Source organism: Hemiscyllium ocellatum, chromosome 32, assembly GCF_020745735.1.
Source record: "Hemiscyllium ocellatum isolate sHemOce1 chromosome 32, sHemOce1.pat.X.cur, whole genome shotgun sequence".
Classification (NCBI taxonomy): domain Eukaryota; kingdom Metazoa; phylum Chordata; class Chondrichthyes; order Orectolobiformes; family Hemiscylliidae; genus Hemiscyllium; species Hemiscyllium ocellatum.
In genome coordinates this window covers 49561505-49577540 of record NC_083432.1, presented here as the reverse complement: position 1 = coordinate 49577540, position 16036 = coordinate 49561505, and the positions used below count along the sequence as shown (strand labels likewise).

Here is a 16036-nt window from a genome sequence, read left to right as displayed (position 1 = left end):
CACAGAAAAGTAAATAATGACTTTTATCTATTGACAGCGTTAATCTCCTGTTGGATTTTAATGAATGTTGAGAGATTTCGGAAAGGATTTTAAGCCCAAATGACGCAGAGGATTCCTTTTGACATTTATTTATTTTTTTTAGTTTCCGGTGTGTGTTTAACCAGGGGACACGTGAGCGATGGGCTGTATAAAACAGACCGAGAGGGAGCGGAGGGTGAACAGCAACTGGGAACCTCTTCTCAAATCAGCACCTTGGACAGAGACAGAGGGACGGAACTGAGCGGGTGAGCTGCACACAAACTTTCTCCAATTCTCGCTCACACTTTCTCCCTCTCCATTTCTTTTACTTTCTCCTTTCTTTCGGTTTGTTTTTTTTTGGTGCTGTCTTTATTTTGCTTTTGGCTCCGTTATAATTGCCCCAGTAATTTCGGAGTCCGTTCTCCCTCCGCTGGGAGAGATCTCTCCCTGTCCCTTGCATCACCATTCAGTATAACCTGACTGGGTGCTGAGTGAAAACTGGGGGGAGCACAGAGGGGGTCACACTCTCATTCTGGGAGGAACTTTAGTTTCTCCTGGTCAGGGTTTAAACTCCACACCCGGCAGGGGCTGAGCTGGGGAAACCATGTTTCCAGCAACAACACAGACTGCAGTAAACCCTGGGACCCCACAGACAGCGGATGGACTGGGTAAACTTTCAGATCAGACTCAACAGCACTGCCTCAGCCCTGTACCAGTGCCACACTGTCAGAGGGTCAGTGCTGAGGGAGTGCCGCACTGTCGGAGGGTCAGTGCTGAGGTAGTGGGCACTGTCAGGGGGTCAGTGCTGAGGGAGTGCCACACTGTCAGAGGGTCAGTGCTGAGGGAGTGGGCACTGTCGGAGGGTCAGTGCTGAGGGAGTGCCACACTGTCAGTGGATCAGTGCTGAGGGAGTGCCACACTGTCGGAGGGTCAGCGCTGAGGGAGTGAGCACTGTCGGAGGGCCAGTGCTGAGGGAGTGGGCACTGTCGGAGGGCCAGTGCTGAGGGAGTGGGCACTGTCGGAGGGCCAGCGCTGAGGGAGTGGGCACTGTCGGGGGTTCAGTGCTGAGGGAGTGGGCACTGTCGGAGGGTCAGTGCTGAGGGAGTGCCGCATTGTCGGAGGGTCAGCGCTGAGGGAGTGGGCACTGTTGGAGGGTCAGTGCTGAGGGAGTGGGCGCTGTTGGAGTGTCAGTTCTGGGGGAATACTGTCATTTAATGAATAATAGCTGTTCTGTGACGAGCTATATTCCCCCACCTTTGCCCCTGGTCCCTTTAATATCTTTACTTGACAAAATGTGACTAACTAGGAGAAAGTGAGGACTGCAGATGCTGGAGATCAGAGTGGAGAGTGTGTTGCTGGAAAAGCGCAGCAGGTCAGGCAGCATCCGAGGAGCAGGAGAATCGACGTTTCAGGAATGATGAAGGGCTTATGCCCGAAACGTTGCCTCTCCTGTTCCTTGGATGTTGTCTGACCTGCTGTGCTTTTCCAGCCCCACACTCTCCCCTCTGACAATGTGACTAACATCAAATTTAAAATTAACAAGTGGTCAAACATTAGTTTATATTTGCTGATGAGAATTCCAATTTCTGTATACCTTTTTGTTTAATGTTTCCTAATTTTCTCCTGAAAAGTCTGAATCAAATTTTTACTGACAAAAGATCCTAGACTTTGCAATAGTTTTTTTTACTATCTACCCTGAAAATATTTCTATATCTCTTGAAACTTCAATCAATATCTTATCTTTTTTTAAATGCCAAGGAACATGACCCTAGTTTGTACAGTCTCACCTTGTTATTTAACCTTTGACAGACAGATATCATTTGGTCCATTTCCGTGACACTCCCTCCAAGGTTAGAATCCATTCCTCTGGTGTCTGGCATTGATTTGATCACAGTAACCTTCTGGAGCCCAACCATATCTACAAACTTATATTCACATCCTCAGAAATAGGTTCCAATATTCATGGAGTAAAAGCAGAGTTACTGTTTCAGATCCAGTGACACTTTTTTTCAGAACCAGGTCACTTGAGAAATTCTGAAGAAGGGTCAGTGCACTCACATTGTTAACTGTTTCTGTCTTCACAGATGATGAGTTTCTCCAGCAACTTCTGTTTGACTTTCAGATTTCCAGCATCTGCTGCTTTTTGTTTTATTTATTCAATTTTCTTTTTTGATTATTTTTGGAGCTCCTCTTGGCATTTCAGCAATTTATATTCCCCAATCCTTGCATCTGTACAAACCTCTAATTTTCTTATCTTTAGGCGTTTATATTCTATAATGTATTACTCTTTTTAGCTCCAAAGTGGCTGATCTCTGCCGATCTGTTGTAATCTCCCTGGCATTGTTTAACCTGTGCATTATTCCTGCATGTCGATGTGTGATTTTAACTTTTCAGATATGACCCACACAGTGTACCTCAGTGTCCTAGTGGTTACCTTGGCAACAGGCTGCTTGTCAAAACCATTAACTGGCCCTCACAATAACGGAGGCATTATTCTGGAACGTACTGCCAAGTATCTATCAGGAAATGGAGCAGTTTCACTGGAACGCAAAGCTGCAGCTTTAAAAGCAGATGATCTGATATCCAAACTGCTATCCCAGATTCAGGAAGGTAAGTTCCTCCATTGGACAAGGGTTCTATGTAAACCCTTTCACCCTCCTCTCACTCTATTACCATCCTGCAGTTACGTAGCACCTTTAATACAGTGAAATGTCCTACAGGCACCATAAGAGTCTAAAAGAAACTGGATGGATGTTGAGTTTTCTTTTAAAAATCATTAAAGTAACTGAGCAGGTAATCCAAGGGAGGAGTCCTGGTGTCACACTGAGGGAGTGCTACACTGCCAAAGATCCCAGGGTGCCTATTTCACAAAGAGACAGAGGGTAATCTCTGGTGTTCTGTCCAGCGTCCGTGCATAATCAATATCACTGATTTAGATGATCAGCTTATTATTAAAGGGGATTGACAGGAATGTTTCCAGGGTTTGAACGTTGCAGCTATGGGGAAAGACTGAGTTGTTTTCTTTTGAACAGAGTGGGTTGAAGGATGAATCAAGGTGTACAGGGGCTTGGATAAGGGAAGACCACTTTCTTCTGGTGAAGAGGTCAGTTGCTGGGGGTAGATGGGTGGGAGACATTTTGAAAGGTAGATGGGTGGGAGACATTTTGAAAGTGATTGGTAAAACAATTCAAGAGGACCTAAGGAAAACCTTGATTACAAAGGATGGTGGGTGTCTGGAATTCCCTGCCCAATTTACTGATTGAGATTAAAGCACCTAACGCACTGGAATCTGCAATGCCAGGGACAAGGAACTGGCAAGTGGAATTAGGATGGGCACGGAGTTCATTTAGCTGGTGCAGACAGAGTGGGCTGAATGGCCTCTTTCTGTGCAGTAACTGTTCAAGGTGGTTTGGTATCACATTGCCTGTTTGTGGAATCTTGCCGTGTGTTAGTTCCATTTCTAATTTCTAAACATAACAGTGACCACCTCGTTGGTTATTTATTGCTTTGAAATTACCTGAAGCTGTAAAAGACTCAAGAGGAAAGGAACGTATTATTTTTAGGTGGGGGTCCTTTTAAAAGAAGGAGAAGGAGGCAGAGAATTTAACGGAGGGAACGACGAGGCTGAATGGTCATCAATTGGGGGGAGGGGTTGAATGAAGGAGTGGGATAATAACTGAGGAGTTGGGGGCAGCTTTACAGATTGGAAGCTGTGAGGTTTTGAAAGATACTCAGACTGGGAGGTGGGATTTGCTGGTTAGCAAAGGAAGAGAGCTCTGGACAGGAGTTGGTGTGGGGAGATCATGCACAGCAGAGTTTGAGATTATTCACTGGGAAGATGGAAGACTAATCTAGAATCATCAAAAGCCTGTGCAGGGATGACGGGCTAAATGGCCTCCACTGTGCTGTAACTATTCTGTGAATAATTGAGTCTTGGTGTTGATAAACTTCATTCAAAACTACAATAGCGTTGAAAGTGGATGTCGGAGTGGAGTTGGTAGTACCAAGGATACTGGATCAGAGTAACTCGATTGATGGAACACAGATTTTAATAAAGCTTCCATTCCAGCAGCTGCTGATTCACTGTGCCCCTCAGTAACGTGACTGTTGGTTGGGTACCTGACTCTTCCACTGTGCAGAGCATCACATTCGACCTGGTCCTGGCTATAGGCAACATCCAAAAAATAACTTTCAATAAAGTGTCCAAAGGAAGCATCCTTTGCTGGCTCATAGGGATCACTTTGTTTCTCTCTTGACCTTCTTCAGTTGATGAGTTTTAAAGCTAACTGTAAAATTGTATAACAACTTGCTTTTAAAAACATCAAGTTTGAACTGACCCAGCCCAACCTGATCCTGATCCAATGACTCAGCAGTCTGAAACCACCCCCTGTCCTCTCCACATTCATCTCGGAGTCACTGGCCACCAACTACAATAGGCTTAGGGGTACCACATGACAACTTAGATCATGTACCAGACCGTAGAATGGACCATTACCCCACTGAGAGTCAGTGTGTATGGGACTGTGCCCCAGTGAGAGTCAGTGTGTGTGGGACTGTGCCCCAGTGAGAGTCAGTGTGTGGGAGACTGTACCCCAGTGAGAGTCAGTGTGTGGGACCTGAATCCCAAATAGAGTCAGAGTCATCGAGTCATAGAGATGTACAGCACGGAAACAGACCCTTCGGTCCAACTCATCCATGACAACCAGATATCCCAACCCAATCTCGTCCCACCTGCCAGCACCCGGCCCATATCCCTCCAAACCCTTCCTATTCATATACCCATCCAGATATCCTTTAAATGATGTAATTGTACCAGCCTCTACCACTTCCTCTGGCAGCTCATTCCACACACGTACCACCCTCTGCATGATAAAGCTGCCCCTTAGGTCTCTTTTATATCTTTCCCCTCTCACCCTAAACCTATGCCCTTTAGTTCTGGACTCCCCGACCCCAGGGAAGAGACTTTGCCTATTTATCCTATCCATGCCCCTCATGATGGTGTAAACCTCTATAAGGTCACCCCTTGGCCTCCGACACTCCACGGAAAACAACCCCAGCCTGTTCAGCCTCTCCCTGTAGCTCAAATCCTCCAACCCTGGCAACATCCTTTTAAATCCTTTCTGAAGCCTTTCAAGTTTCACAACATCTTTCCAATAGGAAGGAGACCAGAATTGCACGCAATATTCCAACAGTGGCCTAACCAATGTCCTGTACAGCCGCAACATGACCTCCCAACTCCTGTACTCAATACTCTGACCAATAAAAGAAAGCATACCAAACACCTTCACTATCCTATCTACCTGCGACTCCACTTTCAAGGAGCTATGAACCTGCACTCCAAGGTCTCTTTGTTCAGCCACAGTCCCTAGGACCTTACCATTAAGTGTATAAGTCCTGCTAAGATTTGCTTTCCCAAAATCCAGCACCTTGCATTTATCTAAATTAAACTCCATCTGCCACTTCTCAGCCCATTGGCCCATCTGATCAAGATCCCGTTGTAATCTGAGGTAACCTTCTTCACTGTCAACTACACCCCCAATGTTGGTATCATCAGCAAACTTACTAACTGTACCTCTTATGCTCACATCCAAATCATTTATATAAATGATGAAAAGTAGTGGACTCAGAACTGATCCTTTGGGGTGGCACGGTGGGTCAGTGGTTAGCATTTGCCTCACAGTGCCAGGGACCCGGTTCAATTCCAGCCTCAGGCAACAGTCTGTGTGGAGTTTGTACATTCTCCCCGTGTCTGTGTGGGTTTCCTCCGGGTGCTCTGGTTTCCTTACACAGTCCAAATTTGTGCCGGTCAGGTGAATTGACCATGCTACATTGCCCGTAGTGTTAGGTGCATTAGTCTGGGGTAAACATAAGGTAGGGAAATGGGTCTGGGTAGGTTACTCTTTGGAGAGTCGCTGTGGACTTGTTGGGCCGAATGGCCTGTTTCCATACTGTTGGGAATCTAAATCTCTTGCGGAACTCCACTGGTCACAGGCCTCCAGTCTGAAAAACAACCTTCCATCACCACCCTCTGTCTTCTACCTTTGAGCCAGTTCTATATCCAAACAGCTAGTTCTCCCTGTATTCCATGAGATCTAACCTTGCTAACCAGTCTCCCATGGGGAACCTTGTCGAACTGAAGTCCATATAGATCACGTCCACTACTCTGCCCTTCTCAATCCTCTTTGTTACCTCTTCAAAAAACTCAATCATGTTCTTGAGGCATGATTTCCCACGCACAAAGCCATGTTGACTGTGTGTAGGATTGTACTCTAGTGAGAGTCAGTATGTGTGTGTGTGTGTGTGTGTGTGTGTGTGTGTGTGTCCCATACCCAGTGAGTGACAATACTTTCTGAAGGGGGAGCTAATGAAAAGGTAAAATGCCAAGTCTAATGAATACTTTTGTTCAAACAGCTGGCTCATTGAGCCATGCTGACCGTTATCAGGTCCGTGATGTGCTGCATCAGATGCATGACCGAGATTACGCAGGTTGGATGGACTTTGGCAGACGCAGTGTGGAGGAATATGAGATGGATTCCTAAAACACAGACCATCAGCATCATCACTCGTGAAGAATATTCATGTGTAATGCTAAGAAACCATTTACCTAGTGTATCAACAAACCAAGCTCAACATCTCCATCACTGTTTCAAATATTAAACTCATTCTCAAGATATTGCAGAAAGGCACTTTTGACCCATTTAAGAATCATTGGAAAATTTATTGCTGTTGATTTTACTGGAAGAATTTGATATTTTTTGGTTGTTTTAATAAATGGTTTAAGTGTTGTGTACCAAAATCTGCATTCAGTGTTTCTGATTACCACACATTGTGCTGTTGAAGCTTGGTTCATGTGGGCCGCAGGACTCTTAAAAATGAACAAAGTTTTTAACAGCAACTACAAACTGTGTACCAGGAATTATTCCTTGGGAAATAGTGACTGATGGAATAAATACGTGTGGGTGTGTGTATATGTGAGTGAGTGGGTGTGTGTGTATATAGGAGTGAGTGTGCATATAGGAGAGAGTGTGTGTGTATATATATATATATAGGAGTGTGTGTATATTGGAGTGTGTGTGTGTGTGTGTGTGTGTGTGTGTGTATATGAGTGCATGTGCATAGGAGTGTGTGTGTATATTGGAGTGCATGTGTGTATACGAGTGTGAATGTGCGTGCGAGTGTGTGTGTGTGCATACGAGTGCGAGTGTGTGTGCATGCGAGTGTGTGTGTGTCTATATTGGAGTGTGTATGCGTACAGGTGAGTGTGTATGCGTACAGGAGAGTGTGTGTATGGGAGTGTATGTGTGCATAGGAGTGTGTGTGTGGATAGGAATATGTGTGTATATATAGGAGCGTATGTGTGTATACACGAGTGTGGGAGTGTGTGGGTGTGTATAGGAGTGCGAGTGTGTGTGTGTGCATAGGAGTGTGTGTACATAGGAGTGTGAATCTGTGTGTATAGGAGTGTGTGTGTGAGTATAGGAGTGTGTGTGTGGATAGGGCGTGTGTGTGTATATGAGTGCGAGTTTGTATGCATAGGAGTGTGTGTATCTATATTGGAGTGTGTATGCGTATAGGAGAATGTGTGTGTATAGGAGAGTGTGTGTATATGGGAGTGTATGTGTGCATAGGAGTGTGTGTGTATATAGGAGCGTATGTGTGTATACACGAGTGTGGGAGTGTGTGTGTATAGGAGTGCAAGTGTGTTTGTGCATAGGAGTGTGAGCACATAGGAGTGTGAATCTGTGTGTATAGGAGTATGTGTGTGAGTATAGGAGTGTGTGTGTGGATAGGGCGTGTGTGTGTATATGAGTGCGAGTTTGTATGCATAGGAGTGTATGTGTCTATATTGGAGTGTGTATGCGTATAGGAGAATGTGTATGCGTACAGGAGAGTGTGTGTATGGGAGTGTATGTGTGCATAGGAGAGTGTGTGTGTGTGTGTGTGTGTGTGTGTATAGGAATGTGTGTGTATATAGGAGCGTATGTGTGTATACACAAGTGTGGGAGTGTGTGTGTGTATATAGGAGTGCGAGTGTGTGTGTGCATAGGAGTGTGTCTAAATAGGAGTGTGAATCTGTGTGTATAGGAGTGTGTGTGTGCATACTAGTGTGTGTGCATAGGACTGTGTGTGTATAGGAGTATGTGCGTGCATAGGAGTGTGTGTGTGTGCATACGAGTGTGTGTGTATAGGAGTATGTGTGTGCATAGGAGTGTGTGAGTGTGTGTATAGGAATGTGTGTGCATACTAGTGTGTGTGTGTATAGGAGTGTGTGTGTGTATAGGGGTATGTGTGTGCATACGAGTGTGTGTGTATAGAGTGTGTGAGTGTGTGTGTATAGGAGTGTGTGAATGTGTGTGTGCATAGGAGTGTGTGTGTATAGGTGTGTGTGTATAGGAGTGTGCGTGTGTGTATAGGAGTGTGTGTGTGTATATATAGGAGTGTGTGTGTGTGTGGGAGTGTGTATATGAGTGTGAGTGTGTGTGTGTAGGAGTGTGTGAATGTGTGTGTATAGGAGTGTGTGTGTGTGTGTGTGTATATAGGAGTCTCTGAGTGTGTATAGGAGTGTGTGTGTGTGTATAGGAGTCTCTGAGTGTGTATAGGAGTGTGTGTGTATAGGGGTGTGTCTGTGTATAGGGATGTGTGTGTAGGAGTGTGTGTGTATGTGTGTGCAGAAGTGTGTGTGTGTGTATAGGAGTGTGTGTATAGGAGTATGTGTGTGTATAGGAGTGTGTGAATGTGTGTGTATAGGAGTGTGTGTGTATAGGAGTGGGTGTGTGTGTGTATAGGAGTGTGTGTATAGGAGTGTGGGTGTGTGTATATGAGTGTGTGTGTATGGGAGTGGGTGTGTGTGTATTGGTGTGTGTGTGTGTGTGTATAGGAGTCTCTGTGCGTGTATAGGAGTGTGTGTGTATATAGGAGTATGTGTGTGTGTAGGAGTGTGTGTGTGTAGGAGTGTGTATACGAGTGTGAGTGTGTGTGTGTGTATAGGAGTGTGTGTCTGTAGGAGTGTGTGTGTGTGTGTAGGAGTGGGTGTGTGTATATAGGAGCGTAGTTATAGGAGTGTGGATGTGTGAGTGTGTATGTATGGGAGTGTATGTGTGTAGGAGGGTGTGTGTGTATAGGAGTCTCTATGTGTGTATCGGAGTGTGTGTGTGTATATAGGAGTATGTGTGTGTGTGTAGGAGTGTATGTGTGTGTATAGGAGTGTGTGTGTATAGGAGTGTGTATACGAGTGTGAGTGTGTGTGTATAGGAGTGTGTTCATATGTGCATAGGTGTGTGTGTATAGGAGTGTGTGAGTGTGTGTGTATAGGAGTATGTGTGTGTGTGTAGGAGTGTATGTGTGTGTATAGGAGTGTGTGTGTATAGGAGTGTGTATACGAGTGTGAGTGTGTGTGTGTGTATAGGAGGGTGCGTATATGTGCATAGGAGTGTGTGCATATCAGTGTGTGTGTATAGGAGTGTGTGTACACAGGAGTGTGTGTACACAGGAGTGTGTGTGTGTGTGTGTGCATAGGAGTATGTGTGTTTAGAGTGTGTGTGTAGGAGTGTGTGTGTGTGTAGGAGTCTGTGAATAGGAGAGTGTGTGTGTATAGGAGAGTGTGAGTGTGTGTGTAGAATGTGTGTGTATAGGAGAGAGTGTGTGTATAGGAGTGTGTATGTGTGTATATAGGTGTGTGTATATAGCGTGTGTGTGTATATAGGAGTGTATGTGTGTATAGGAGTTGTGTGTGTGTATAGGAGTGTGTGTGTGTGTGTATAGGAGTTCCTGTGTGTGTGTGTGTATATAGGGGTGCGTGTGTGTATATAGGAGTGCCTGAGTGTGTGCGTGTGTATGTAGGAGTGCCTCTGTGTGTGTGTTTGTGTGTATGTAGGAGTGTGTGTGTGTGTGCATAGGAGTGTGTGTATATAGGAGTGTATGTGTGTACAGGAGTGTATGTGTGTACAGGAGTGTGTGTGTGTATAGGAGTGTGTGTGTGTATAGGAGTTTGTGTGTGTGTGTATAGGAGTGTGTGTGTATAGGAGTGTGTGTGTATAGGAGTGTGTGTCTGTATAGGAGTGTGTGTGTGTATAGGAGGGTGCGTATATGTGCATAGGAGTGTGTGCATATCAGTGTGTGTGTATAGGAGTGTGTGTACACAGGAGTGTGTGTACACAGGAGTGTGTGTGTGTGTGTGTGCATAGGAGTATGTGTGTTTAGAGTGTGTGTGTAGGAGTGTGTGTGTGTGTAGGAGTCTGTGAATAGGAGAGTGTGTGTGTGTATAGGAGAGTGTGAGTGTGTGTGTAGAATGTGTGTGTATAGGAGAGAGTGTGTGTATAGGAGTGTGTATGTGTGTATATAGGTGTGTGTATATAGCGTGTGTGTGTATATAGGAGTGTATGTGTGTACAGGAGTGTATGTGTGTACAGGAGTGTGTGTGTGTATAGGAGTGTGTGTGTGTGTATAGGAGTTTGTGTGTGTGTGTATAGGAGTGTGTGTGTATAGGAGTGTGTGTGTGTCAGAGTGTGTGTGTGTATAGGAGTGTGTGTGTATAGGAGTATGTATAGGAGTGTGTGTGAGTGTGTGTGTATAGGAGTGTTTGTGTATAAGAGTGTGTGTGAGTGTGTGTGTGTATAGGAGTGCCTGTGTGTGTATATATAGGAGTTCCTGTGTGTATGTGTGTATATAGGAGTGTGTGTGTATATAGGAGTGTGTGTACCTGTGTATATAGGAGTGCTTGCTTGTGTGTGTGTGTGTGTGTGTATGTACAGGAGTGCCTCTGTGTGTGTGTGTGTTTGTATATAGGAGTACCTATGTGTGTGTACGTGTATATAGGAGTGCCTGTGCGTGTATGTCTCTGTGTGTGTATATATATAGGAGTGCCTGTGCGTGTGTGTCTGTGTGTGTGTATATAGGAGTGTCAGTGTATGTATATAGGAGTGTGTGTATATAGGAGTAACTGTGCGTGTGTATTTGTGTATATAGGAGTGCCTGTGTTTGTGTATGTGTGTGGAAATAGGAGTGCCTGTGTGTGTACATAGGAGTGTGTGTGGGTGTGTGTATAGGAGTCGTCTCTCTGTGTGTGTATTTGTATATAGGAGTGTGTGTGTGTGTGTGAATATAGGAGTCGTCTCTGTGTGTATGTATTTGTATATAGAAGTGCCTATGTGTGTGTGCACATAGGAGTGTGTGTGTGAGTGTATACAGGAGTCGTCTCTGTGTGTATATATTTGTATATAGGAGTGCCTATGTGTGTGTGCACATAGGAGTGTGTGTGTGTGTATATATAGGAGTCCCTGTGTGTGTGTATTTGTATATAGGAGTGCCTGTGTGTATGTGTATATATAGGAGTGCCTCTGTGTGTGTGTGTGTGTATGTATATGAGTGCCTGTGTGTGTGTGTGTGTATAGGAGTGCGTGTGTGTGTGTGTGTATAGGAGTGCCTGTGTGTATATAGGAGTGTGTGTGTGTGTGTGTGTGTGTGTATATAGGAGTGTGTGTGTGTGTATAGGAGTGCCTGTGTGTATGTGTGTATATAGGCGTGTGTGTGCATGTGTGTGTATATAGGAGTGTGTGTGTATGTGTGTGTATATAGGAGTGCCTGTGTGTGTGTGTGTATAGGAGTGTGTGTGTGTGTATAGGAGTGCCTGTGTGTGTATGTGTGTGTATATAGGAGTGCCTGTGTGTGTATGTGTGTATATATATAGGAGTGTGTGTGTATGTGTGTGTACATAGGAGTGCCTGTGTGTGTGTATGTGTATAGGAGTGTGTGTGTGTGTATAGGAGTGCCTGTGTGTGTGTGTGTATATATATAGGAGTGCGTGTGTGTTTATGTGTGTATAAAGGAGTGTGTGTGTGTGTGTGTGTGTGTATAGGAGTGCCTGTGTGTGTATGTGTGTATATAGGAGTGTGTGTGTATATAGGAGTGCCTATGTGTGTGTGTGTGTATAGGAGTGCCTGTGTGTGTGTGAAGGGAGGTGTTAGTGCCTCTGTCTCTTTGAAAATGCCAGTCTGGGGTATATGTGCATTGGGGAGGGGGGGTTGGCTTTTCATTCTCATCTAAACACATGAGGCTTTGGAAGATCAAAAATCAAGTTCTCAAATTACCTGTATTCTGCAAATAAATATTTATAAAATGACCCAACTATGGCTCACTTTACTGCAGGTGATTGAGTGATTAAAGAATACATTATTTACACTGAGGGTGAGGTCACAGACAGCACTCTGCATCCTCATGCGTAGTCCTCTCTTATTGGCTGAATGTTGACTCTATCTGGACTTATTCTGATCTGTGATTGGACATGCTCTGCCTTTGGAATAGACCAATCTTGGTAAGTGGGGGGCGGTGAGAGGCTGGTTCTTTGATTATGTTTAAGCAACCGAAGCCATTTGGCTGGGCTGGTGGACAAGGCTTTGGATTATAACGTGTGTATGTGTAGGCTTGATGCCAGGGTAATGGTAATGTCTCTACATCTGAGCTGGGAGGCTGAGTTTCAAGCCTCCTTTGCTCCAGAGGTGTGTAATATCTCTGAACACATCAATTAGAAAGATGTGTCAGTTCAACGTCTGTGTTCCACTGTAACCTTGGTGTCCAAATGTCCAAGTGATTTCTTTTGCAGTTTCAGTGCTGCCTTGGACGCCTGCAGAGATACCAAGACCCATACTTGAGCAAGTATCAGACAGATCTGGGGTAGGAAGACCTTCTAACAGCAATGCTATTAAAACCTACCTTGCCAGCACAACTTGTAAAAATACTGAAAAGCCTATGGTGAGATGTCTGAAGCTGTGTGCTGGCATTACGGGTACCATGATTGATTCCAGCAACCATTGCTTAAGAGGAACAAGTCATCCAAAGCTTTCCTGCTGCCTATTGCTATCTGGTCATCTCTGCTGTGTGTGTGTGTATGTGTGTGTGTGTGTGTCTGTGTCTGTGTGTGTGTGTGTGTGTGTGTGTGTGAAGTGAATGGGCTGGAGAAGCTCAGAAGAGCTGCAGCATCTGTGGAGAAAGAAAGTTAACGTTTTGAGTCCAATGACTTTCTTTAACTTTATTGCTCCTTTCACAGCTGCTGTCAGATCTGCTGAGGTTCCCCAGCACTTTCCATCTGTGTGCGACTGGAAATTCTCCAGTTAATGGGGAGGCAGAAAGGAGCAGCAGGGAATAAGGGAAAGTTTAGACCTAACTTTAACCCAGGAAATTGCCAGATGGTTCAGAATCTATGACAACCCTGGGACTGACCTGAGGTGGTTCTTGAGCTTATTATTACAACAACATCAATCTACCTTAAAGGCAGTATGTAAATGTAAAGTTCATAAGAGAATTATGAAGCAAAGGTCACCACTCAGGAGGCCATACCTGGCCAAGGTGCATTTTAAAGTGTGTCTTTAATGAGGAACTAGAGTTTGAGAGGCTCATACATTGAGGGAGGGAGTTCCAGAGTTTGGTTCCCAGACACCTGACAACACAGTCACCTGTAGCGGACTGATTCTAATGGGAATGAACGAGAGGGCCAGTACTACAGGAGCGGAGATATCTGCAAGGACTGTCGGGCTGGAGGGGATTACAGAGTTGGGCAGCTCGAGGCAGTGAAGGGATTTGGGAAAATTGATGAGAATTTTAAAGTTTCAGCAAGTTAAGTGAAGGTAATGGGGGACAGGACTTGCTCTGAGTTACAGCTGGGCTTTGGAGGATGAAGGTGTATTGGGATAATCAAACCTGGAGGTGACAAGGGCATGAGTGAAGGTTTCAGCAGTGGAACAGCTGAGACAGTGGTGTTACGGAGATGAAACTGGATCGTTACAGTGATGGCACGAGTAAGATTACGAAAACTAATCAACTGATGGATACCTCAGTGTCATCAGGTTCCACTTTAAATGACAATTCCTAAAAATCTCACATGTGACAACAAATTGTGAGTCTTACTGATAGAGATAGGGACCGAGAGCAGTAGAAGCCCAGTCACTGATATGTTCAATCTCTCTGGACACAAGATGCTCCCCACATTCCCCATGTGTCATGAAGTGATATTTATGTAAAATGAACCCCTGAGGAATTGGGGGCAGTGAGATGGCAGGATGTTTGTGAGGAGGGGAGTTGGAGAGAGCTTTGAGAGTCGATAGGAAGTTGAGAAGACAGAGGAGGGACAGTCAGGAGCCATTTACAGCAGTTACTCAAACACATTTCCCTTCAATATCTGCTTCTTTATTACGACTCTTAATTTTGAAAAATTACAAATCTTTACAGGATTAAACTTTATCTTTAACTTTTCCACCTGACACATAAGACCTAAGGGCTGCCCATTGGCTGCGTTCCTGCGATGCAGTATCACGGCAATTTCCAAAGGATCATTGCATTACCTTAAAAATTTCACTCAGCTACAATACTCCAACTGGGTCAGGTTTATGCGTCGTCTTACTTCCTAAAATACACTATAACTTTGCATTAAAACTGCAAATAAACAAGCTAGCTGCATCAAACACAGACTGTTCAGTCTCAACATTGCATTCCTGTTTGGGGATGGGAGAGGGGAGAATGATTGGTGACAGAATCTTAAGAATAAGTCAGTGGTTAAGGACCAGGGCTGCCCACAGGGCAGAAATTGAGAACAAAATGTGAAATACATCACTGCTAAGGGCAGTTGATAAATGGGTAGAAGCTGGTAGTAAGGGCAGCTACATTTCAGAACGATCTGCACGTGTCCAAATTTATTCAGAAGGAGGCTCAGTGTTATTTCGCTCAGACATTCAATTATGGGAGGCTCAAAGATTCCAGAAGGATCCAAACATTAAATTTTAACTACATCACTGAAGCAATATTACTTCTCTGAAATGGTTCATGAATCGACAATGATTTCAAGTTCAGGGTGATATCAGAAAGCACCTTTTCACACAAAGTCTGGACTGGAAGATCTGGAATTCTCTCCCGAAAAGTAGTGAAGGCTGGGTGCTAAAGTAATGGTGCTAATTGAACATTTGAAAACAAAATTTGAAGGATTTTGCCAAAAGTGGGTTCAGGATTACAGAACAAAGCAGCTTTTACAACTATGTTCGGAAAACTCCCCGAGATTCACTGTAACTTTGTTGAATTATCCAGGCATTCATCTTGCTTTGATTTTTCTCAATGTTGGCAGAGGGTTATAAGCACAAAGGAATTTTGATTTGTCAATTTTAGAAATTCTATTATACCCCTTCAATTTTACTTTGTTGTTAACGCTGAATTTAAATGTCACCACAGAATGCAAAGGTCAAACATTCAACAAAAGTTGAAGGAATTCTCCAAAAATCAAAATTTGCTGATTTTTAAGGAAATAATAAAACTATCAGAACTACCCTGAAAGTTACAGTCAAAAATAACATTTGTTGTAGGTCATTCTTCATTGTCCTGGTGTAAGTGCCAACTTGTTCAGTTCAAGTGTTGCTTCACTAGTCTAGCAGCCAGTTGTGTTCTGCCTGTACTGATCCTTCATGGGAACAAGACAACACGTTCCACTGGAACAGCTCAGCGTTTTACAGACTGTTGACGGACTCAGAACTTACAAGTGCATGTTATTCCAAGGGTTGGACATTTTCCCCTTCCACAGAACTATCAACTTTCCTACAAGCCAGGAAACCAAGAAGTGGTCAGAAGATGTTCCGCAGAGATTGGACTCTGGTTACGACAGTTACTGGTGGGAGTGTTCAGGACTTCATTCAGGGTCAAACACTGACACAGAGAAGCTGCAGGCAATGGCTCAAGACATCAAATGAGGTTAAAGTGCAAGCTCCAGCATTCTCAAGACAGTCTGAGCTCTGTGATTACATCATTATTACTGGGGAATAAAATCCATAGAATTTATATCCTGTGGAGATTTCACAAACGATGGCAATAAGTAAAGTACAGCAGATTTTTCCAGGAAGCATGCTATTGATCAGTCTGGGAGGGGAGATACCCAGACACTGAATATTGAAAGACCATCATCCTACCCTCCCTCAATAACACCAACCAGCCAACTGTACCAGCCAGCTCACACCAACTCACTTCATGTTAGCCCTCTCTTTTCAAA

The 16036-nt window shown here is 44.4% G+C and overlaps 1 protein-coding gene across 1 annotated transcript; it reads left to right on the top strand.

The window, feature by feature from the left end:
• The first annotated feature begins 247 nt into the window (after positions 1–247).
• LOC132830973 (cholecystokinin-like) lies at positions 248–6580 on the top strand. The gene is made up of 3 exons (XM_060848941.1): positions 248–284; positions 2413–2628; positions 6430–6580. Exons 2-3 carry the CDS (start codon positions 2415–2417, stop codon positions 6555–6557), a joined length of 342 nt encoding a protein of 113 aa, XP_060704924.1. The 5' UTR covers positions 248–284; positions 2413–2414; the 3' UTR covers positions 6558–6580.
• Positions 6581–16036: the final 9456 nt, after the last annotated feature.

Excerpts from the sequence above, each read along its gene's own strand:
- LOC132830973 (XM_060848941.1), top strand. The coding sequence starts at position 2,415 with ATGACCCACACAGTGTACCTCAGTGTCCTAGTGGTTACCTTGGCAACA. Across the intron at positions 2,629-6,429 it reads GCTATCCCAGATTCAGGAAG|CTGGCTCATTGAGCCATGCT; the intron begins GTAAGTTCCTCC and ends TTGTTCAAACAG.